The following is a 25,091-nucleotide window of genomic DNA, read 5'->3' as shown; positions in this document are numbered from 1 at the left end:
TGGACTTTCCTTCTGAGGCATCACTGAGCTGCTGTCAGAGGAAGGTGAAAAGAAAAGAAAACTTACCTGATGAGCGAAAAACAGCAGAGATCATGACTGGAACAGTGGCAGCACCACATTATCCTGTAAGAACAGACGCCCCTCGAGGAGACGCACTTGTGTTCCCATTGGCCTATCCTGCCAAACATACCATCACTCCCCCCTGCTACTTTATGTGGATCCTGGATGGGCTGTAAGGCTGATGAGCCTGGAGTGACTTCACTATTCAGAGTGTGCGTAAGAGCAGAGGGAATGTGTACTTGTTGGGAGATGGAAAGGGGAGGAGAAAGGGGGCGGGTGAAGGGAGCACAGCAGTGGTTGGCACCGTTCAAGAACAAGGTGAAATAAGTTTCCAGGGCCTCCCTTAGAGGACAGGCTGAGTAACGACCGAAATGTGCAGAAGAGTGAAAGAAGAACTGTGAACCATCGTTTGACGTGAATTGATTGAATCAAATCTGAGAAAAGAATTGGGAATTTTGATGTGGAACTGCAACAAATGCAAATGTACAGATCAAACTTCTAGGAGTCTGAATCCCACTCGAAATATTGTGCTGGAATGGAGAAATACTGAAAACACTGGCACACAACATGACAATACATCCTATAATGGTTCTGCATTTCTGGTTCTCAAGTGAGTCACATTTCTGATTGAACTTCAGAGTTCAAGTCTTGTCTAAATGATCTGATGGAGAGACTGCAGGAAGCAGAAAACTGGCGCAGTTCCTTTTATTTACACGGGTTATTTTCAGTGTCAACTTGAAAACAGAACAAAGGTAATGGAGGGAATTATCAAAGGCAAGGAGGTGACCGGTTCAAGGCCAGTGGGAGTGAGAACAGCTCAGCTAAACCACAGCTGGATGTTCTCATGAGGCCACTTTGAAAACGCAGCAAAGGAAGCCCACTTTGCTGCTTTTAACGAGGAGCAGCAGAGGGATTAAAACCGAAAAAAGGCACATTCATAAAGTCACTTCAAAACAAACTGTAATATACCAGTCCAAATGGTACCACGCACCCTCTTTTCTTTAAGCAGAAGGTTGAGCAGTCTTAGGACACCAAGGCCGAGAAGCATATTTGGTTAAAATGTAGAACTTTAGTGTTGATTCGTTTTTTAGGACATTTTTTTTTTCTAGCTGGTTCCAGTAACACATTTTAAAGGGATGCCAGGCAAATTTTTCATATTATTAAATAATTTCCTTGAGCCAGCATGTGTTAAAAATGACCATTTACAGGGTTGATTAAATGTCACTCAGACCCCCGCCGCCCCCTGTGGCCACAACATCACATTTGCAACTTCAGAGTGCCGGTCCGGTCTGTTGGACTTAGAAAAAAAAGGAGCTGACATACCAGGCGCTGCAGTCTGCTTCCAGCACATTTCCTGCCTGTTTTAAGTCATGAACACAGTTGATTTGTTTGGTTTAGTTATGAATCACTCCTGCAGAAACTAATGAAGGCCAGGGAGGCATTTCAGCTTTCTGATTAAGGTGTTAAAAAGGCGATAATTCAGTGAGGAGTTTTGCTTTTGGTTCTACTAAACACTAGGGGGTGCTAAAAGCAAGCCAAAACTGCCTAGTCTCCCTTTAAACACCCATTCCTTCTTCTAACATGCATTGCATTTACAGCATAATACAAGCGGATTAGGCTGATATTCATTTATTTATTTATTGCTAAATGAATAATAAATTAGAAAATAAAACTCATCTGAAAATACCACCTAAGATTCCTTACAAAACCCTGAAACTGATCTCATTTTATTCCAAAATCTAATAAATATTTTACTAGAAACAAAGACAATAGTGCAATAATTCAGGTGCCCTCTAAAACATATTAAAATGCATGTTTGATCTAAAGCAAACTAAACTGAAAATCACATCCAGTGTTTCTAAAAATGTCTAAATTAATCCACAAATGTTGAAATGACTAGTGATGGAAATAAGAATGTGTGGATTTATTACATGGGTGTCCTTCAGAATTCCTTTTTGATTAATTCTAGGACTTTTTTAAAACTTCGATATCCATATGGAAACCTAATAGATACTTAATAAATTTCAGCATGAGTCACCAGCTGAGCTGAGCTGAATTAGGTGGAATTTGCCACAAGCTCCTACAGAATATCAATGCAGGGATAACTGAAAAAGCAGAACATCAGCAGGAGAACATGAGGAAAACTCCTAGTGATTGAAAACTGAGACCTGGGAGCTGTAGGTGGTTGGGCTCAGACGTGTGAGGAAGAGGATATTACTGTCTGGTTTTGGCTGATTTAAAGAGTGATAAAAAACGATGTTTTCTCAGTCTGAGTACACTCCATCTCATCTGAAAATATGTGAGTTTGACAAGAGTTCATGACTAAAGGATTGCAACACCAAAGGTTACACAACACCTCAGTCAGTTAAACATTAATCCTTAGTAAGACTCAATAAAAGCACCTTTATTACAGCAGCTTACCACATTTGTTTCTAATTGGAGTTTGGGGGGTTTATTGTTGCTTCAGACATGACGGTTTGACTCAAGACGACACAAAACTCAAGACTACGTCTGCAATTTTACCCAAATTTATTCTCTTTTACCCAGTTGTGTTTTTTAGGGAGAAAAGATCTAGACTCATTCTGACACAGTGTTCCTTTGCATAAAATAGTTGTTCACTGAGAATTTGGTCTAAGGGTTGTAAAAAATAAACTAAATTGAATTTAGCTGATTGAAATTCTAATTAAAAATTTTCAAAAATTGGTTATAAACACAAACCAGTGCATTATTACAGCTGATAGCTGCTATGACACCAATATTTTAGGGAGTTTCAATTTTATTCTATTCTAATATTTGCTCAGATTTGTTTAAAGTGGTTATTGTATCACTGAATTGCTTATGAACTGTGCGGATGTGCAGGGATTTGCATATCTGGTCCTCAAGAACCATTTTCCTGTTCAGCATCTCATCAAGTTCTGCAGAAGCCTGTTAATCATCACTTCTTGAAATGAGGTGTGATGAAGCAGGGAAACATTTAAAATATAGTTTTTTTCTGCTTCAACACACCTGTTCCATTGAATCTTAATCCAAACATACATTTGGTTGAATGGAGCTTGTAAACGAGTCTCGTTTAAAATTTTAGGTTTCTTTGTCCCAACACACCCAATGTGAATTAGTGGGTGATCAATAGTTTTCTGCATAACTTAATGACCAGGGCCTCATTTATAAAACTTGTTTCTTCTCAAAATGGAGTCTCAAATATGTGTAAGTCATTTTCAATAAAGAAGATCCTGCTGGGAAAATGTGTGAAACCTTAAACTCTGGCGTACGCACATTTTGAAGACAAGGAAACTGGCAGAGCAGCCAGTAACATGATAAAATGTTGATTTTAAAAAGCAACTCACTCTATCAACCTTTTTTTCTGATCAGCTGTAGAAATGAGTGACTAATAGTGTTGTAGACACGTTTAGTCATTATGTTGGCATTTTAGTGTATCTTATTTTTATTTTTCATCGGTGTAGCGCCCTCTCTAGGTTAAAAGTCTGCACTACATTGGAATTTGAATCAGTCATCACTATTGGCTAAACGTTAACTTGTGACGTTCACACATGCCATATGATGTCAGATACACCGTCGCTGTGGGGTATAAGCCAACAGAGTCTCAGGCTACTCCTCCGGAGTTGAAAAAGCAAGCTAGTGTTTACGGCTCGGCACATGCCACTGGTTTGAAATAGTACAGCTCAGGGCAACTCGTCTCTTCCCAAACAATCTCCTCTTTTCCATCTGTCCTCTGGTGAAAAAGAAATCCTCTACAGACTAAGTCAGTCACTGCTACAGCTCCGCCCTCTCGGTCCGTCAGGCAACTCCTCCTTGTGGTGCATTTTTCAAACACAAAATGTGGGTGGCGTAAGGCTCCGGTGGGGTGTTACTTGCTCTTTAAGCTAATTTGAAAACTTGACCGCCGCGCGCACATACTCAGAACCAGCTGTCAGTCCCCCACCTATTTTTTTTCTATTTCATGTCTGCCGCAATCGCTCCGCAGCTTCACCACACAGCTCACCGCTGCAACAACGCTGTGCACTCGAAGGCAACAGAGAGCACATTCCCAGCATGGGTGTGATTTATTTTGCATAAATACTTTTTTTTAACTAAACTTAAGTAGAGGTTTAGTAAAGATTATGTAAAACAGGCCTCTGCTGAAAAGGTAATTAAATAATCAAATCAGGTGTGTTGAAGCAAGGAAACAACTAAACATGCTGGACGGTGGCCCTCAAGGACCAGGGTTGCAGAGCCCTGTTTTACAGTCACCAAAAACTAAACAGAGACCTTGCATTCTGTCACAATTTCCTCTTCTGGCAGCTGTCAGTGTGAAACAGACATTTTGAAGTACCTGTGGTCCTTCCTATGGCACAATGAGATTAAAGTGAGGCGAGGAGAACAGAGCCAGCTGTGTTGCTGAAACCTGTGGCAGGTTTGCCTGCCAGCAATGTAGCATGTTATTTTTACACAGAACAATCATGAGTTTGTTGAGGCAGCACAGACTGATTTATCTGCTTCTTGAAGCCTGAAAACACATTTTGTTGTCTTTTTGTGCAGCGCTTTGATGCAACATGAACTGTACTGAACCGTAGATAAACACGATGCAAAGCCTAGAGGTTTATTGAAAACATTCCAGCAGTGCCGGTCTGACTCAGTATCTCTGCTGCTGTCAGATTCCTGCCATACCAGAGATTGCTGACAGATGTTCAAAACTATCACTTATTTTCTGTTACTTGGCCTTTATCTAAAGAGCTGCTCAAATCATCACGCAGCTGTTGTGTGTGCAGATGTAACACACCGCATGATCCCCATTTTCCTGTCTGATTGAAATAAATCTCTAATTCAGGGACTGACATTTTGTTTTACAACCAGGGAAAAAAGTGGGACTCCAACCGATAAGACACCATTTCACAGTTTGACATGTAAATACAGAAAGCAGTCATATTTTTTCCCTTGTCGTACTTTAAAAAAGGAATCTAGTAAGCAATTAATGTCTCACAGATTTAACAAAGGCTGAAAATACCTAAGTTACAATAAAACCAACAGCTTTAATGAATGAAAACTAATTAGATTTAGCAAAGGTCACTAAGAAACACTTTTAATTAAGATCTAAGAAGGGTCGTCCCTGCCAAAATAGACAATGAATGAGTGAAAATGTACATAAACAAATAATGTGGAAATAATTACATTTATTTATTTACAAAAATATGAATATGTTTTACAATTTTTATTTTTAATATTATTTTGTGATATTGTTTATTATTGACTTTATTTATTTACCTATTTTCCATTTTGGCAGGAACAATCCTCCGTAATGACTGATCCTTTGATGAAGAAAAAAACAAAGATTTATACAGACTTCTGCACAACAGTAAAACCATGTTTCTTCCATGAATTTAGCCACTCCTGGAATATTCAAGGGATTATATACATACATACATATATATATATATATATATATATATATATATATATATATATATATATATATATAAGAATCTGTCATGTGCCGGGGTGAGTACTCCTCTCATTTTCCCATCTTTGAGTTGTGTGTTTCAGGATAGGGAGGCTCCAGCTGCAGCTAATTTGCAATCAGCCGGTCTGGCTACAAAAGGAGGATGGAGAACACTTCTCGACGCCGGATGATTACTACAGCTTGGTAGTTTCCTGCCCTCTTGGGTTACTAAATGTCATTAAAATAAAATAACATAGCATTACATAATTTCAGTGAAAATAAGTAGAAATCATGAATGGATCCAAACTGCCTTAAAAAGTGGAGGAGGCATGCAACCCTGTGCCCCCCCCCCCCCCCCCCCCATACAACCATGGTTCATGAATAGCCTAAAAAAATGAAAACTGAGCAGTACAGTACTGAACTGTCAATACTTGATATCTCAGCCCAGATCTCTACATAAATAACTGGTATTGTCTTATAATTAAGTGTCTCATACATCTCTGCGTTGACAGCACTTGGCAGCCACATAATAAGACCCAGTTAGCAATTGTGAGGATATTCCCAAACAATGAGAGCTACAGGATCCATGAATGGAGAAATGTAAACATCTCCTACAGTCTGTGGAAATTACAGAGCAGCACAATTTCAGCCCGTCTCTGCTGCTCGACTGTGATTACAGGAGAAGAGTGTTGATCAGAGGTGAATCAATGCATCTGTGGGATCACTCCGGAGGAATGAGGCAGCAGGCCTGACAGCAGCTACGGACTGATTCACTCCAACAACAACCCTGCCTTCGCCTGCTGCAACACGCTCTGTGATGGCGCCCAATCAGCCAGCGAATTCCTTCCGCTCAGAGTGGCGAGGTGGAAGGGTGAGGACAGGATTGACGCTGCGATTGTGATGTTGTATAATTGACAGGTATGTTCACATTCGTTGTCTGATGCAAACATTACACCACCCAGTTCCTTGAGTGTGGTGGGACAACAAACATGTTGCTTCCTGGAACGTGAAAATACATGTCAGGATGACAGGATGTTCAGAAGCGACAGGGCGGGTAGACTCTCAGTGCAGCAGAGATACATCTGTCTCATCTGTGTAAAACTAATGATCCATGATTGTTCAACCAAGGAGTTTGAACTGAGTCAGCAATGTCATTAAAGCTGGGGTGCATACTTTAAAAAACTAAGTAAATTTAAAAATTATTAAAATTTGAATATCTGACCCTCTTCTATGATATAAAGTAGGTGATCTTTCATAATTTAGACCTATAAGTACTTCCACAGCAGATGCTAGATCAGCTATGAGCAGGAAACTGAGGCTAAAATTCCCACAGGATGACTAGAACTGTAAAAACCTTTCCTGGTCTGATGAGTCTTGATTCAGATGGTCGGGTCAGAGTTTGGTGTCTGTACTGAAGCATGGATCTATCCTGCCTTGTGTCCAGGGCCAGCCCATAGGCAGTAGGAAAAGGCTAAGGGCATCCATCCAGGCCCATGTATGAGTCAAACCATTTGGGTGCCTCTGCAAACTCATGTAGGGTCTGTCAAAGTCTATCTGGGGCAAACCCCTGTAAGGCCATCACAGAAAGCTGGTTGCCCATATATATTCCATATGGGGAAGCTTGAAAGGTGTGGAAAACTAATTTATTTCAAGACATTTACAGTAGGAACGAATGTCTTGTAAGTTGTACTCGAGGAAAAAAGCTCCAGTGCACCATTTTCAGGAACTAGAAGATTGCCAAATCAGAGAGCTTCAGGCCCAATCCCATAACGGTCACTGTGCCCTACAGTCTTTTGTGAAGGGCACTTGGAAGAAGTGTGCAGTAAGGCTTCGAGCGCGTGGTACACAAGTGTGTAAATAATTGCTGAATTGCGACAGGGAACATTGCATCATCAACCGCAACACATGCCGGGATGCTGGTCACTGAACTACCCTTTTTAAAAATCTTTAACAAATTTCTGTCATGTTCTGCGTCCCCCTCATGTGTCCCCTTGTGTTCCCCACCCCTCTCTAGGCTCCCCTTATGTGTCTCCTTGTGTTCCCCAGCCCACTCCAGGTGTTCTCTAAGGCCTGGTCCACAAGTAGCCGGGGTTTTTTTTAACGAATATCCGCCCCTTCAAAAACTTGCATCCACACCACCTCGTTTTAAAAAAAAACTCTGTCCACACGTACCTGGATAAATACGTTGTTAAGGACATGCCAGACCTGTAGGCGGCAGTACTTCCCCCAACTTAACCTCGTCCTTCGTCTGTGGTCTTCCGCAAGGAGCAGTAATTCCGCTTGCAAAAACAAACAAGCAGAAAACGCTTGGACAATTGATAAAGCGAGCGCAGCTCTGAGGGCATCCATGCTGTCGGCTAGTGTAAACACAGGTCGCACACGTGATGTCAGCATTGTTTTGTCATGGAAAGTGACGTTGCGGACCTTAAAACTCCAGTTTTGTCTGTCCACACGCAGACACCCAAAACGGAGAAAACGCAGATCTTCACTTTGGCCGGAGTTTTTAGAAAGATCCGTTTTCGTGTGAAAAAACTCTGTTTTCGTGTGGATGACAGGCCAAAACGTAGAAAAATATCTACGTTTTGGCAGATCCCCAGCTACGTGTAGACAGGGCCTAAGTTTCCCTCACGTTTCCCTTAGCCACACCAATTATCATTAGGTTTCCGTCATGTTTGGATCACTATCAGTATCTCCCTTAGGTTCATTTTTTGCTTCCTTCCCCAGTTTGGTCTGGTTTCCTCCCCTGTTCCGTTCTGCTCCTCCTCTCTATTAGTCTCACCTGTGTCCAACTCCCTTAATCACCCAGCCCCTGTGTATATAACCCTGTCTGCGTCTCAGTATGTTGTTGGTCCATTGTCTGTGTCAGCATTGTTTTGTTCCCCCACCAGGTCTCTAGTTATCTGCTCAGAAAGTGAGCTTTTGGTTTTGTCAGGGTTTAGATATTTGGCTTGTCTTCCTGCCCTTTTGGATTTTATTTTTGTTCCCCATCCTAATAAAAGGAATTTTAATTTTTACATCCGCTCCTGCCTCGTGTCGTTCTGGGTGTTCTGCATCTTGGGTCCTAACCCCCCTTGCTCTCAACGTGACAATTTCAAACAAACACCCAAACAATTTTTAGAAATCAATTCCTATTCACTGTTGTTTAGTCTAAATTATTCAGAGCACCAGTTAATCTAAAATGAACTACTTTCATTTGAAAAAGCATATTTTCAAAAAAGGCACTTGAGTCTTTTCTTCCACAGCAAAGGATTGTGGGTAATACACTTCACTCAACTGCACATTGATGCAGACTTGGGTTAAGTGTGGATCAAGTGGGGAAAAAGGACATGATAAATTTATGCACATGGGAATCTGGACACCCTACACACTCTCACCCCTGGCCGGGAATGCGCAATCGAAGAGTGCAAGTATGGAAGTGTGAGTATTGGGATTGGGTCCCAGACAACAGAATTTGGAGTCTTATTTCCTTATATTTGGACATCTTGCCTCTGATTGGATAAAAGCAATGTGACTCTACCACTGACTCCATTTGCTCTGCAACGTTGATGTTTTATCTCCACAAGTAAAACAAGCCTGCAGGAGTTCTGCCACGTGGTGGAGTTGCTAATGCTAACTGTTAGCTTCCACTAAAAAATACATAATCTGCTATTTCCTGGATGCTAAAAATATAACAGCCTTCCCGTCACAAGTCAAGATTTGTGAGTCCATGAATGCTAACTCATTCACTGCCATTGGCGACTAAAGTTGAATGAGCTTGTGCCTCTTGAGAGTAAACAGCACGACTCTAAAGTGGATTTCCATCCAAGTGTGTCACACGTCACGTGATCAGGAAGCAGAAATTCCGTGTATTAAGATTAACACTTGGACAAAGCTAGTCTTTGGTGAATTAAATTGAAACCCTCTACTCAGAAGAGAGTAACGTCTCCTCCTTCGTTTCGCTAGATTTGAAAAGCCTGTTAACTCTGCTAAGGTCAGTAATTGATTTTAGCCCTTCTCTATTATGCGTAGATTTCTCCTCTGCACTAGGGGCTTCATCTTATCTGACCAAGAGCTGTGAGGGACAGGATAATTCTCCAGACTCTTCACACACACAGAGATACACACACAATCAGCAGAGACAGTATGCCAGACAGAGCCTTGAGCTGCCTGCCAGCAATGTAAAACAGACAGATGGAGACGTAAAAAGCAGAAATCAAAAACCATTTTAGTTCGGTGATGAGAAACCTTAAGCGTCTTTATTCTAACTTAACATTATTATCCACCCACGCTGTGAAGGCTGCTTAGGAGCTTTCATGGAAGGAAAGCAAAAAGATGGTCAGACAAAAACCAGACAGGAAGTGATTTTGAAACACAACTACCCCTCATACATGTCAATGCTCTATGGACTATCACACAAGGATGACCAATTTGTCATGGGTGAAAAGCTGAGAGTCTCAAATGTTAAAGAAGTCTTCATTGTTTGATGAATCAAAAAGGGGACAAAAATCAAAAAGTGCAGAATGAAAAAAATCTGATGAAATATTAACTCACCTAAAAATATTAATTCACCTAATTTGTATAGAAGTCTCCATTTCACCATGACTTTCAAAAACGAAGTCAGCATGCATACAGAGTGAAAATGGAAAATGTGGATTTTAAAATGAACTTCGAGTGGAATATTTATTAGATAAAAGAGTTGATGCTAAAATTCACCAGAAATAGAGCAGGACAGGTTACTGAACAAAAAACGAAGACCGTTTCATTCATATTTTACTTGAGTACAAAAAGCTTTATATATAAAGTCAAACACTACTCATATAAGAACAACATCAAAGTGAATAATCACAAATAAATATGTCATGCTAATTTTAGTGAAAACATTACTGTCTTTACAAAAAGATTATATAATTATAAAGTGTATCCACCTGCAAATCCTAGAATACAAGAGTAATTTTGCAGCATTTGGGAATTTATTGTTTTCTCCGCTAGATTAAATGTCTATAAAAATTAATAAAGAATGTTTTGACTGCAGGCTGCGGTTTGCATGTGATGTTCACTTGCAGCCAGCAGGTGGCGACAGAACCCCTAAAAACTAGTTTTGGCTGCAGTTCCACTTCCAGGACAGGAGGTGGCAGCACAGAGGGAAAGCTATGATCACAAACCCACTACGAACTTACTTCCCTTAAGCTTTGTAGTTCAACTCTTGGGAACTTAGTTTTTTGCACGAATAGTTTCACAGAAGCATCGCGTTAATGTGGGGCTTCTTGTTGGATTCGCTTCTTGCAGATGTTTCCATGCGGAAATCGTAAGGACACAACAACACTTACCTTCATGATTTCACCTCGCTGTTACTGCACAGCTCACCTGTTCACATCGAAACAGGTAAGGGATGACTCCAACGGACTTCCCATCGTCCACCACGAGAAGTCCGTGTGTGTGATCTTCCGCCCAACCACAGATTTCCAATGGGAAAGTTCCCCTGGGTTTTACAGTTTGTACTACAAGACCAAGTTATCACAGAACAGCAGGTGAGGGAGGCATTATTATTATATTACATTAATTATTATTTTTACCAGCTACATTATACATATATATATGAGAATTGTGCTCTTTTCTTGTCACTTGTATTTGTGGACAATGTGTTTATTTTACTTTATGATGTATTTACAATTAAGCATAAATATGCATCAAAAGGTCAGAATGGAGCAGTATTGTCTAAACATAATGAAAAAGCTAATTTCCATCACTCTGAAGAAAAAAAAAGTGGATTCTGACTATACCTTATAAGATTCAAGATTCAAAGCTTTATTCAATCAATCAATCAATCAAAGCTTTATTTATAAAGCGCCTTCCGCAACCCTGTCAGGAAGCCCAAAGTGCTGAACATGGTACAGTTGTAGGTAAATATATTGAACAAATCAACAATAAAAGCAATTCAAATTACAAAATACAAATTACAAAATAGAATTTACAAGATAGATGAAACATTCTGGTACACGATAAATGTGTAAAACACATTTGGATTGAGAGGATGGATTGAGTGAACCAATGAAAACTGTGAAATAAAGTCAACATAAACGAGGGCCAAAATCAAACATGTTCTGGAAACGCCAAGCGGAGGAGGTGTGTTTTTAGGTGACTCTTAAAGACTGACAAAAGCGTAATAAGAAAACATGTTTCTCTCTACAATCATTTTTTTCTTTCCATTGCTGCCCACACTGGAGGCTACAAGTATGATTTTAGATGATAATTTAAGAGAATCGTGCAAAAATAACGTCAAAAATCAAAACAAACTAAAGAAATGTACACTATGAATGACTCCCCAAAAGCCTACAGAAGTTGTTTTGTCGGAAACATTCAAAAAAAGTTGCAAGAAATACATTTAAATATTTTAAACCAGTGCTAACTCTTTGGAACAACACTGTATATGATATAATTTTCTGATCCTTAGTCCTAATAAAGATTTTTTAAACACATTGCTTTTTCACAGTAGGTGTGGGTCCCTGAAATGGCCTCGAAAGACTTGCTTAGTTGTGTTCACACTGAGGATTACCCGAACAAATTCATCAGTGGGAGGATAAATGAGGAGCAGAGGAGGACGACGGGATGTCCCTGGAGCAAGGGTATAGTGAGATGTTGTCGATATGAGACAGGTAAGAGCTTTCGTATCATAAAGTGGCGATGACACCTCCGTGACCTTGAGCCATCACGCTAAACCTCTGTTTGTCTGTTAGGTGGGACTGTTTTAGCCGCTCAGGTAGCTCAGCAGAGGGGTCTGGCTTGCAGCACAGCAGGAGGAACCCACCACGCATTTCCCAGCTACGGCTCTGGGTGTTGTCTCCTCAGTCACTTAGCAGCTGCAGCCAAATATCTGATGAGCAACTCTTCCAGCAAACGGAGGATTCTGATCGTGGATTTAGACGTGCATCTGGTAGAGTGTCCTGTATTTTTTAATTATTTGGCTAGCATTTATCTTTGTTGACAGGATGACTTTTACGTCCGTTTTCCATCCAACAGGGTGATGGCACTGCTTTTATATTCAGAGGAGCCATCTGTGTTTACGTTCTCAGTGCATTGTGGGAAAAATTTCCCCCTCTGCAAACAGCAGAGTGACCTAGATGTAAGTGTGGAGTACCTCTCCACAGGCATGTTAACACAGACCATAATAATCACTACTTATGTGTGTCAATACAGTCAAGTCCCTTAATCTGTTTGTTTATTCCAGTTTTTAAAGACTCCGGAGCATAAAAGATTAGAATTTTGTATCTCAGTGATTTAAGTAAAATCTTTCTACACTCCATCGACAGTGGAAGCCCACCTACCATGGCTTCTGGACACTTTTCGCCCAGATTTGGTTTTATATGATGCCGGCGTTGACCCTCACTGGGAGGATGAGCTTGGGAGGCTTTCTCTGACGGACCACAGTGAGTTTCATCCTTTTCTGGCGTTCAGGCACCTCTAAATGCTGTTTTCACACATTTGCTGCTAATCCTGAAATGTTCTTAAAGTGGTGGTAGCATGTGGGAACACAAGTGTCCATGGGCTGGATATGCTCCAGGAGAGTCAGTCTGCTTTTAAAAAGTACAGAAAGTCAGTGAGTCATATTTCTGTTGAAAAGTAGCTTTAAAGCCAATTAAAGCAGGTGCTGACATTTTCTGTTTTTTATTCACTTTTCATATTTTTACACAGTTTTATGATGGTGCATGTCCTCCTCCAGTGCGCTGCAGACAAATGTTGCCTGCATTTCCAGCTGTGACAAAGTAGAAGAAACCCCTACAGCAGCTGCAGAGAAAAGTTAGCAGGATCTCCTCAGTATCCAAAAGGTAGGGTAGGAGTGGACAAGCTTTTTGAGCAAGCTATGTTTTGAAAATACACAATTCCAAAGTACAACTCCCCTTCTTACCCTGTAAGCTACGCCTTCTGCATTCAGGAGAATGGATGCTGTCAAGCAACTGTAGAAGCATGGAGAGCCTAATCTACTTCTGGACCATGGGTCTCTGGAAGAACGAAAAAAATGAATGCAAGTCAATGGGGCTAAAAATGCTATTTTCTAATTCTGCTTGTTATGCGTGGATTTCACATATGATGTCTGTGAATTTTAAAGACACATTTTGATAACAAGAACGCGCTTATTTTCTAGCAGGGGGAAACGCTATTTTAGATTTTCTGTGAAAATAAGTCCAATGCGCATCATGAAAGTGACGTCATCGAACCAGACATGGAGAAAACTGAAAAAAAAAAGGCTGTAAGTTCAGCAAACTTCCCACTGGAGGAAAGAACCACCATGAATCTGGTCATTTGGTAAGTAGCAGTTACGTTAGGGGAGAGGAGATTATGTGATGATGTCATATATGCGACGTGCCGACTTCTGGTGTGTAGTCATGCTAATTACGAACTTTTACAAGCTAATAAATCTCAAAGTACGTGACGGGCGTGGTTGAAACACCCGTCATTACTTTTCATTTAAATTGAAGTACAACACATGTGTGATCCAAGGCGTAAAGCAAAGCGGATTAGAAAATAGCTCTTTTAGCCCCGTTGACTTGCATTCATTTTGTCGTTATTCCGGAGACCCATTAACCGAATGGAAAGGGAGGAGAATTAGGCTCCCTATACTGTTATCTTAGATTTTCGACCCATTGTTGGCACCTTACCTGTCATGATCCTCAACGCATCGCACCCACATAATTTAGTGTGCTAGCTAATATAGCTAGCCTGGCTCTTGCTTCACTTCCTGTTCAGCTGCTCCAAGCTGAGAATATGTGACTCATGCAGTTGGGGAGGGATGGTCATTAGGCAGTTCAATGGATGGATAATAATCTAATCATTGAGAACGCGACATTCACAATGATTGGATGAGGTTTTTCTAGAATTATTCCTTTACTTACAACACATTTAATGTATGCTGTCATCAGTATGTGATTCTGCCAAAATGCCACGGAAAAACACTTTCTACCCCACCTTTAAATGCTCATATCTAAAATGGATTTTAAAGTCATCTAAAGTCCTTCAGGGCTTCACAACAGGGATCTTTATGTGATGAAGGCAGCAGTGAGCAGAGGGATTCCTGTTGCTACGGTTATCGGCGGAGGGTACTCCAGAGATATGGACAAACTGGCCCTCAGACACTCCATCGTCCACAGAGCAGCTACTCAGGTAAAGAAAACCCTCGTATGAATAAAACCTTCAGCTCTGAAATCAATTGTCAGATTAGATAAGTAATTATTGCATTTTTGTTCTGCTTATTTCAGGTTTGGAGGGAAATGTAAAACCTTTATTTGCCTGAATCAAGAGGACCCTTGAAGGATTGATTAATATTATATATATATATACATACACATCCATTCTTATCGTGAGAACGTGTTGTTCCATTAGTATTAAGATGATAAAAACTGCTGCCACTTAGCAGTCGGAGGTTAACTTGCACCAAACAAAAGAGATATAGCAGACATTTAAATGTAAATTCCCAGTAAAATAAAAGATGCACTGGTTTTTATATCAATTCAGTATCATAATACAAAATATCTCAGTGTATTAATAGTTTCTTACATCTCTAGTCATCGGTTTTGTAAAAACAATGAAACCAAATTGCTAACCCGCGCTAGCTTTATGAGAATAGAAGACGAAAAGAGGTTAGAGGACAATATCGGAGGTATTATGACTGCAGATGTGTTTCTGCCATTAAAAATGTGTTTTTGATTAAATAAAAGAAGGAATTATTTTAGACAGAGCATCTCAACTCATGGATCACAACCCAAACCACTGTGGAAGCAACCAAATAAGCTTTAAAGCACAAAGCGGACCTCTCCTGCATCAGTCACCTCAGTATGATCAGTTTTCATTCACTGAATAAAAAGCTGAAGCAGTAAAACCCACATGCACAAAGGAAAGCTAAAGCTCTGCAAATCATCACAAAGAAATTATTTGGATGTCTGTGAGCTCCAATCTTCGATCGCAAGTATTACAAGTCAATTGTATTTAGATTACATTTTTAAATTCTACACCATTGCAGTACAAAGAGACATTTACATGTGAAATTTGCATTTCTTAACTTTAAACACGCAATAATTTAGATTAAATACAAAGAAAAATGTAATAGTGTGGCTTTGAGCTGGTGACTATGGTTGCCCATCACTCAGCATCAGTGCTTTCCGAAGTATTTCACTATTACTTATGTAGTATTACCCCAAAACGAATATAAGCAGTACAGACTGATGTGGTTTGTTTACATTATTGCCCACTTATTTAAGATTTTGGCTAAATTTCTAGTTTTTTTTAAAGGGTCAGAAGCTAAAGTGTTTGAAAAATGCTGCTCCAGAATAAAATTTTATACTCCAAGTATAAATTATATCACTAATAATTACCTTTTTATTGAATTTGTTACTTGGTGTGTTGGTGTCTTCCTATAAATAAGGTACAAAAATAACAATAAATGCAAGACAAACACTTTCGAACCCAAAACGTTTATTTATTAAGAGAAAAGGAATTGAAAGTCAAGACATTAAGGTACCAGAATCACTTTAAAACATGGTTGGTCCACACAAACTTTACGAAAACAGATATTATTCTTGGCACAATGGGCACAGGTAATGTTTCAAGTGTCGCCTTGTTTCAGTGTCATTCTCTGACATCAAGCAGTGTTACAGTGCAATGTTTATTCACAGTAAATGAGGCAGTTTAATTGCTGAAACACACTTAACCGGTATATGTAGCTCATTACAAGACACCATGCAGCTACACCAAACATCAACATCAAACATGGCCGACGTGGCTTCCGATACATTTTGAGGCTAAAGCACAAATGCTTGGGAAGATGTTTTGAGCTGTTATTGATGTTAGGTGAGAAATTAAAGATTAAGTTCTTAAAAACACCCAGCAAACATGCCTGCTGCGCATTTGGCTCCTCGGTTTTTGGAGGAAAGATGGACAGAAAAGCATTTGAACCAAAAATAAACGTTAAAATATTTAAAAGCGGAAGGAAACTTGTACCTCAGTCTTTCTAATTTTGCTTTGGCCTTTTAATCCTGAAAAGTAAACAGTACATTTGTCGACATAACCCTTTGTAGATGACCTTTGTGAATGGATAAAATCAATAGCAGCAATTAAACTTACTGATAAAACAGAAAACAAACACGGGGACTTGGGGTAATGCTTATTTGTCGTCACATTTTAAAATAGAATAAATACTCTAAAAGTGGTTCTGTAAACACAGAACAACCATTGCTTCATACTGCAATCCTCTGAGCTCAAATAGTTTCAAGAATCCATCTAAAAAGTGCTAAATTGGACATTTCATAACAAATAAATGTCTTATTTGCTGAATGATTGATTCAGGGCTAAAATCTGGGCTGAATAAGATCATATTTTCCAGAGCCGAACTTTCTCCGCCACCACACACCAGTTAGAATGATCGAAGTAGGTGTGTTTTATGTGGAGCTCCTCCACATGCTGCTCTATCAGCTCTGCTAGCTCTCCCTCTCTGAAGACATGATAGTACCTTAGACAGGAGCCCTCCTGCCCTTCGCCCCCCTCAGGACTTTGTGTGCTAGCCTGCTGCTCCTCTCCCTGAGGAACCCCATCAGTTTCATCCCCAGATTGCTTTAGATGTTCGCCTTGCAAGGAAATTAGATCTGGCAGCACTAAGGAACCACAGTCCTGGGCTAAAGACACTGAGACGTCTTGGTTTTCTGTGCCTCCAGGGCCACGCTGGTCCTTGTGCAAATCTGTGACCGAATCAAAGACATCCTCCTCTGATCCAATCACAGATGGAGGGGAGAAGAAGCTTGAGACCTGCTTGATGAGGCCTTGACCCCTGCCATACTGGTTGGACTTGCTGCACTTGTTTTCCCTTGTGGGCAGGGACAATAGTCTCAGGTCTCTGGAGGACGGCCAGGAGATGGCTAAACTTCCAAAGTCAAACACGGAATCCAGAGACCTGGAGAAGAACCACTGCCTCTGAGTCCTCTGCTGAGGTGTTGAACGGCCCTGATCTTCTTCATCTGCCACGGATGATGTGCTTCTGACCTTTCTGTGCTTTTCACTGCTATCTATGGCTTCACCCACGCTCTGCACCGTGGCCCTCCTCCTGGGTCGGAGACCTTCTCTGCTGAAACTGGAGGCCGGTTGAGGGTTTGGATTCCAGGGAACAAAGATGTCCTGCTTCTCGAATTTGCGCCGTTTTTGCTCCATGGCCCAAACATAGATCATGATGAGCCCACCTACCCGTAGGGTGCGAGCCATTTCTTTTATTGCTCGAATGCGACGCTCTTTGGTGGAAAAATGGTGAATGACTGTGTGGAAAAGGCACTTTTAAAGTTGGAGTACATTGTTTCTAATGTGTAAAGTAACTTTAAAAAATGCTAAAATGTGGCTATCCCTTTGCGCTCTGGCTCAGCTCTCTCCTCACCACGACCGATCGGTACAACGCCCGCATCACTGCAGACGCAGCACCAATCCGCCTGTCGATCTCATGCTCCATCTTTCCCTCATTCATGAACAAGACCCCGAGATACTTAAACTCCTCCACTTGGGGCAGGACCTCACCCCTGACCTGGAGAAGGCATTCTACCCTTTTCTGACTCAAATCCACGGTCTCAGATTTAGAGGAGCTGATTCTTCTCCCAGCTGCTTCACACTCTGCTGCGATCCGCTCCAGTTAGAGCCGGAGATCACGTTCCGATGAAGCCAACAGGACCACATCATCTGCAAAAAGCAGAGACCCGATCCTCAGGCCACCAAAGTGGATCCCCTCAACACCTTGGCTGCGCCTAGAAATCCTGTCCATAAAAGTTATGAACAGAATCGGTGACAAAGGGCAGCCTTGGCGAAGTCCAGCTCTCACTGGGAACGAGCCCGACTTACTGCCAGCAATGCGGACCAAGCTCTGACACCGGTCATACAGGGACCTGTGCCCAATGGGGAGTTTACATATTCGTGTCTATGGTGTGTGGTATGAGGTGTGGCTTTCAGCTTCTTCCAGAAGGAATGAAGCTGGATGTTTATTTACAGAAAATTGAGCACAAGCAAAATGTCTGACTCGCTGCGTAAATAATGTGTGCAACTGCCCTGTTCTTTCAGCCTAATTGCATCCTCGTTGGAGGATGCATGAATTATTTCACAGGTAACACTGGGTGTGTGCGTGTGTTTCCTCATTACCTGCAATAGAGAGAACAGCATCAAAGCAGCTATCTCTGTAAGGCAAGCGCAGTCCGTCACACATCTGGACCTCATGTCCTTGACTCCAAGTAAAGTCCACCAGGGGGCGACAAACATCACACCCCAGCTTGAACACTTCCTGGTTAATGTGGAGGTACTTGCCATTGCCACAGCCTGCCAAGGACAAGACACTCTCAGTATGTGCTATAAAAATAACTTGATTCATCTCGGGGTTTATTTTAAATGAAGCTGTGAACCGGAGGTAACCCTCACCGATGTCTGCAACGATGCTCCCAACCGGCAGGTCCAGCAGGAATTGTCTCACTTTGGGCCAGGCTTTATAGCGGCTGTCGTTGAAATATGGGGCAATCTTGTTGTAGACGCTGTGCACGTGGTCTCGTTCAAGTTGACTGGCAGCCTCCTCCATCATGTGCGTCCAGGCTGCCTTCCTGCAGGCTCATAGCATCATGGCTGTTGGGGCAACAATAATCAAATGAATACATCAAGATATTTCATCTTTTTTCTGGGGAGGAAAACACAAACCATGAACCTCTAAAAGGGAGCAGCACAGTGTTGGTTCTGAACATTCCTGTTAAAGGCCGACGATGTCAGCTGGCTACTGTAATCAGCAGACACACTCAAACATGTGTCAGGCAGCAGAGGTAATTTAATGCCACAGCTGCAGCTGTGTGCCACAGGTACCTGCAGCCGCTGCCCCTCCAGCTGAACACACTCATTAAACACAACATAGACACATCATGGTGTTTCTGCAGCAGCTGTTTTTCCCGCTAAAGCAGGAGGAAAAGGTCAGTACTTCAGTCATCACCAGCAACTAAAACGAACATGTTGCGTCAAAGATTTTACTCATCAAAACGCAACCGCAGCAACTTGGTGCGATTGGTGAATATGTTTTGGTTTGATCCTGAAGAGGATTTCCAAAGCAATCGGTAGTACCAGTTCCCGACCGATTCCAGTTAAGATTATTGTGTCCCTTCTCTCAGCAAAAGTACTCTCAACACTACACTGAGAGTTTTAGGATTATGTAACGGGGATATTTGTGCTGCTCACAGCTCCTGCTGCAATCCAGGGTGTTTATTAGGGTGCAGCTCTCAGCTCCTGCAGCTGTGGTTCCCTCAGTGCAACACAGAGGTTTTAATTACTATTATTATCATTACATAAGGACTTTAGTTTTTTATGCAACAAAAGCCCATTTTACACTTGTATAATTATAGTGATGCTATCACCTTATAATGAAATCATGAAACCAACACACACATCACTTCAAAGATGTTTACTATTACTGTCACATGACCAAATAATTTTCTGCAAATGCAGAATCATAGATGAGCGTTTTAAAACCAGTAGTGATGAATGACTGTCGTCAGCATGCCAACACTACCACCATGCAGCTGCCATGCAACACATTAAATAAAGAAACTTTAATATTGGTCGGAGAATCTTCACATTAATCCATCTCTGATCATGATTTATAAAGCTCCATTCAACTCTTTAAAGGTGCATTATGTAGAAATGAAGCAAAAATGACATCCTGTGCTAAAATGTGGTTGCTGCAACCACTTTAAACAACTCTGGAGCTTTTTGCCGGCCACCGTCAAATTACAATTGTCAGCGCTTTAGTATTAGCTCACAGGGAACACGGCAACCCCCCACTCACCGATGATTAACAGTAGTTACGTCCCTCCTTCATTTGTTTTGAAAGGAGAAAAACTGCGGCTAGATGGATATGAAATATGTCACGGTATAAATTTCCTTCCAAAATGACTGAAACATTAGACTCTTGGATTTTCTCACTGTGAAATTCTCACTAGATTCTTACATAGTGCACCTTTAACCTTTCCAACCAACAAGCCCATCTTGTTCCACTTGAGAAAATCCTCATTAATGAATCCAAAACAAATGTTGTGCTTCAATAAATCTTGCATTGCTACTCTGCTCTTTGCTGACAAGTTTAACAAGAATTAAACCAGTCAGAGCTCTCCTCACCTCTCCAAAGACACTTTAGTCTGATACACGTTGAGGATGGTTATATTCATAGGGGTGTGGAATTGCAATGACTGGAAACTGGTTTAGTGTGCATCTCTAGGTATAACTATTGGTTATATCTCTTTCTCTGACCTATTTTTGGATTATCTGCATCTTTTCAGCCACGTGGAAGTAAAACATCCACTGGATAAGGCTCTACAACAAGTTCACACACTGTATTATCTCAGCTAAAACTCCATTCTTTTCCCTCTTCTCGCCAGACTGGAAGTCCTCGGCTGACATTATGTAACTAACAGCTGGCTGGAGAGGCTTCAGCTCTGCCTCTGACAATTGGAGCTAAAATTAAATCAGAGGATAGATGCAAAGCCTGACACACTGATTTTTTTTTCATCATTATTTCATTCTTTTTTTTTTGGGGGGGGGGGGGGGGTCCAGACACTTTGACCTCTAAGATTGACTCACAAATTGTCATTATATTTCAAGAGAATGTAATCTGACATTTGCTGAAATGAGTGTAATGTTCCTGGATCATAAATGAAGCCCAGTCAGACCTGGGCAGAGCTTTGATGTGCAGGAAAGGACAGAACTGAGAACAAACATGTAAATGCTTTCATCAAGAGGTTCAGAGCTCTAGTCTGCTGAAATTAAAATCGTCAAACTACCCATTATATAATAAAAGACTGAGAATAATATGTATTTGTTTCTATTTATAGTGAAATAAATTTTACGTTTCCACCATTTGTGCTCAGATTAAAGTTTCTAAAATCATGATTTCCACCAAAACCCTGAATACAAAAAAAACAACAATGATCCATTCTCTATAAATAATACATTTGCCCTTGATTAAATTTTGATTCAATCCTCCACAAAAACTGTCAGGAGTTTGTCAATATTTGCCCCTCCGTTCTTGAAACCCTTGAAATATTTATTCGCTTACCGCTTGTGTGGTGTTTTAATTTATTTATTTTAAATCCGCCCCTGTACCTCCTCAGGTCGCCGGAGTTAAACTTCGTTCTTTATGCGATGGAGCACCATGATCGACCCGCCCAGAGGATCAGAGGCGCTCGCGGGTCACGAAGAAACCGACAGCAGTCTCGCGGACATGAGGAGGACGGATGGATGAACCAGAATCAGAAGAAACACGTCCTGTTTGAGTGTGTGACCGCCTGGAGCGTAACTGCAGCACAGCATCATATCAAAATCAAGGATGAGCTCCTCAGCTGTCAAGTTAGCGTGAGCGTACTGAAAGACTTCCGGTGCTGCCTTTCAAAACAAAGGCAGATCAGTTCAAAACCATCATAGAGAATGCATACATAACCACCAGTGTCCACCTGCGGGTTCAGGGGTTGCTGCCATGACAGACACCGATGATTCTGCGGCCGCAGCTCTGGTCAAAGTCGATCATCGGGCTGCGGCCTATAAGGTGTCCTGGTGCACAAATACTGCACAAATAGACACCTTTATGCTTGAACACGGTGTTTATTATGGGACAATCAATGACAAGCACAGAAGTCCAATAACAAAACACCTTCATTTTAGTGCGTCAGCACAAACCACAGTCAAGACCTGTCCCTTCACATGTAGGTGGAGGAAGGCTAGGTTACTCTCTCAATCACCAGGGTAAACCCCAACATACAGACACCAAGATGGGGGCCAACTAGTATGCCTACTCCTGTTCGGCACCTCTCAGTGGGGGCAACTGCAAAGTGGTAGTATGTCTAGCCCCTCTCAAGGAAACTGATTCCGGAGCCAGAGCCATGCGTCAAGGTGAGTCAGACTATATCTAGTCAGAACCTCACACACCAACTCAGGCTCCATCCTGACCAGAGAGGTGACGTTCCACGTGCCAAGAGCCAGCTTCTGTAGTCAAGGATCATATCGTCAAAGTCCACGGCTATCACCCACCACACATTGCGCCTGACCCCTTTGGTCCCTCCCACGGGTGGTGAGCCCATTGGAAGGGGGACCCAAGTTTACTCTTCGGGCTGTGCCTGGCCGGGCTCCATGGGTGAAAGCCCAGCCACCAGGCTCTTGCCAACGTGCCGCAAGTCCAGTTCTGATTATTTTTAATGTTGTTATTTATCAGAACTTAGATTTATACTCAGACCATTTTGATCACCTTGAAAATGCTTTTGTTACGCTACTTGGATCACGCTTTTATTTTGAAGACTGAAGTTTCTGGTTTCCGGTCTCAGTGTTCTTTACTTAACCCCGCCTACCGGCCGTTGCTTTGTACCCCTTGTACATAGATGACACGGTGTGCGGTCGCGGCACACGCTGTTTATTGGCTATCAGCGTCACGTGACAAACAACAAACGTAGAGGGATGTTTATGTGAGCTTCAAGTTCATTCTTCGTCCTTTTTTCTTTTCAGGTTGAATGAATATGAGCTTATGGACGTCGTCATGAGGAAACCATGAGTCAAATCCAGTGATCTAAATAATGTAGCTCGAGTTTTGGGAGTTATACTTTTTCATCGTTAAAATTTCTTTTTTGAAGCAAGTATTGCCTTTAGCACCAAATGTAAACAAGTGTCTCCTGGTCATCTTAATTTTCTACTTCAAAAGCCTAAAATGAGAATTGTGCAACAGCAGAAAATTTAAATAAAGTGAAATTAAACTGCCTCTTTACCCCATTCTGCTTTAAATGTGAAGAGTACATTCATCTACCACCTCAGCTTTATTATTCTCTGGTGTGCACCTACTCTGATTAGATTTTTTTTTTGTCTTTATGATGATTACCAGCAGTAAGTGATTCATCACCTCCATTCAGTGAACACAAATCACTAATCAGCTGTCTTGTATAATCACCATTCTGAGCACGCCTGCTGTTTGCTGCTGCAGACTCGCTCGCTTGTAAAGCCAGACACAACCTGCCAAATGCAACACATATGGTGCTGCTGGCTCGTACAACATCATAAAAAAGTTATGACACATACGCAGAAAAGCACAGGTGTTTTCCTGGTGGAGGCCTGTTTGATCTGTGCAATCAAAATTATTGAATAACCAACATTCGTCAGTATGTTTGTGTTTCGTTCTGTGGTACAGGCAATCACCCAGGTAGAATAATATCTGAATAAACGAAGCTTTCGAATGTAGCAGATCATATACAATACAGGATTATGCTTAAAATCAACCACTTGCTTTTATTTGTACACCTCAGTTCAATTTATAGAAAGCTTTAGTCAAAAAATAAATAAAATTTTGAATTTTTGAGTGAGTTTCTCCTTTCTAAACCTGCCTATTTGTGTGCTCTCGTGGTTTCTTTAATGTGCCTAAGAGAAGCTGGCCTCATTTTGCACTGATGCACATCATGCATTTCCCTGTTCCTGATATCCTGTTGTTAAGCTGCCTTTTGTGTAAGTGTTGCTCAAATGAGTCTTACTGGTAGTTTTCTGCATTGGTCAAAGGTGATCTGTGAGAGAGCTGACATAAAACTGCAACAAAAAAAATTAATTAAAAGTTCCAATATTGATAACAGTTTTAATGAAGATGCAAACATTAACCTTTTGTCAGGAATTTGCAGCTTATTGGAGATGCGATTGTGCATCTTGTCCTGTCTAATAAGTAGATCATTCCAGAGCATATAAAAGGTCACACGGCTCACCTCATGAATTATTACCAAATGCAGTTAACAGATTTTTTTGTCATGATAAGAAACAAAACAGAAAAAAATACACTATATTTCCTAGAAAGTCAATCAGTTATTTCTAAAACAAATGGACCAATAAGTCTGACTAAATAATGTGCAGCAGTGAAAATAAACACACTGCTGGACAAATAACTTCTGGAATTGGACAAAGTAATTAAAGTGCCAGTTTAGGCGGCTCAGGCATCCGATTAGGATGCCTCCTGGACACCTTTCTGTGGAGGTTTCCCAGGCACATCCAACTGGGAGGAGACCTAAAGGAAGACACAGGACACGATGGAGGGACTGGCATTTCTCGTCAGACCCAAGAATGCCTTAGGATTCTCCGGAGGAGCTGGACCAAGTGGCTGGGGGGAGGGATTTCTGGGCCTCTCTGCTTCCGCTGTTGCCACTGTGACTAGGCCACGGATGAGCAGAGGAAACTTGATGGATGGAATATAAAAGTCAAACAAAATATTGTTAGTGGTTTATGAGGCAAGGGAGGAAGAGAGGCTTCAGAAACACAAAGGAATTCAGAGACAAATCAATAAAACACTATTACGGATCGAAATTACCTTAATTTATCTCACTGTCTGTTTCACGGGGAGTCACGTTCTACTAATAGGATGCTCAATCGTTTTAGCAATAACATTTTATTGATATAATCTTAATGGGAAAAAATATTTATTACAAGTGCTACAACCTGTAATGAAGTCTGCAAACTGTGAGGCTGAAACGAAGAAAGCTGACCCAAGTCTGTCATAAGCTCTTCAGAACATGAAGTAAGAAGGACATTCTGTGGCCAAATTTGGGAACTGCAGTCCATGTTTCAA

At 41.2% G+C, this 25,091-nt stretch overlaps 3 protein-coding genes across 4 annotated transcripts in view; 1 reads left to right on the top strand and 2 right to left on the bottom strand.

Annotated features, from left to right (window-relative positions):
- The window catches only part of stard13b (StAR related lipid transfer domain containing 13b), a 79,958-nt gene extending 79,755 nt beyond the window's left edge, over positions 1-203 (bottom strand). Inside the window, exon 1 of the mRNA XM_015951388.3 lies at positions 67-203. The gene's annotated coding sequence lies outside the window, so the exon portion shown is untranslated. The remainder of the gene's footprint in view (positions 1-66) is intronic.
- Positions 93-14,772, top strand: hdac12 (histone deacetylase 12). Its single transcript, XM_070543245.1, is given in 14 exon segments — positions 93-232; positions 4,043-4,114; positions 5,599-5,698; positions 7,218-7,316; positions 8,784-8,911; positions 10,760-10,778; positions 10,856-10,900; positions 10,903-11,001; positions 11,967-12,126; positions 12,208-12,404; positions 12,491-12,513; positions 12,515-12,618; positions 12,781-12,897; positions 14,487-14,772. Coding segments are annotated over 14 exon segments (1,467 nt in total). The 3' UTR covers positions 14,651-14,772.
- Positions 14,773-16,612: 1,840 nt separating this feature from the next.
- On the bottom strand, positions 16,613-21,778 carry trmt9b (tRNA methyltransferase 9B). Of its 2 annotated transcripts, none has more exons than XM_015951395.3 (4): positions 21,570-21,778; positions 18,902-19,099; positions 18,629-18,802; positions 16,613-17,763 (listed from the first exon to the last, which is right to left on the bottom strand). In XM_015951395.3, exons 2-4 carry the CDS (start codon positions 19,056-19,058, stop codon positions 16,832-16,834), a joined length of 1,263 nt encoding a protein of 420 aa, XP_015806881.1. In that variant the 5' UTR covers positions 19,059-19,099; positions 21,570-21,778; the 3' UTR covers positions 16,613-16,831. The 2 variants fall into 2 exon arrangements, with proteins under 2 accessions (XP_015806881.1, XP_054598632.1); XM_054742657.2 differs by having other exon boundaries at positions 21,617-21,755.
- Between the last annotated feature and the right edge of the window lie 3,313 nt (positions 21,779-25,091).

This window comes from Nothobranchius furzeri, chromosome 13, assembly GCF_043380555.1.
Source record: "Nothobranchius furzeri strain GRZ-AD chromosome 13, NfurGRZ-RIMD1, whole genome shotgun sequence".
NCBI lineage: Eukaryota > Metazoa > Chordata > Actinopteri > Cyprinodontiformes > Nothobranchiidae > Nothobranchius > Nothobranchius furzeri.
This window is presented reverse-complemented; position numbering and strand designations above follow the sequence as displayed.

Coding starts and splice junctions, on each gene's coding strand:
- trmt9b (XM_015951395.3), bottom strand. CDS start 19,058: ATGATGGAGGAGGCTGCCAGTCAACTTGAACGAGACCACGTGCACAGC. Junction 18,803..18,901: donor GAGCATCGTTGCAGACATCG/GTGAGGGTTACC, acceptor TGTCCTTGGCAG/GCTGTGGCAATGGCAAGTAC. Junction 17,764..18,628: donor TGCTGTTCTCTCTATTGCAG/GTAATGAGGAAA, acceptor TTTTCCACACAG/TCATTCACCATTTTTCCACC.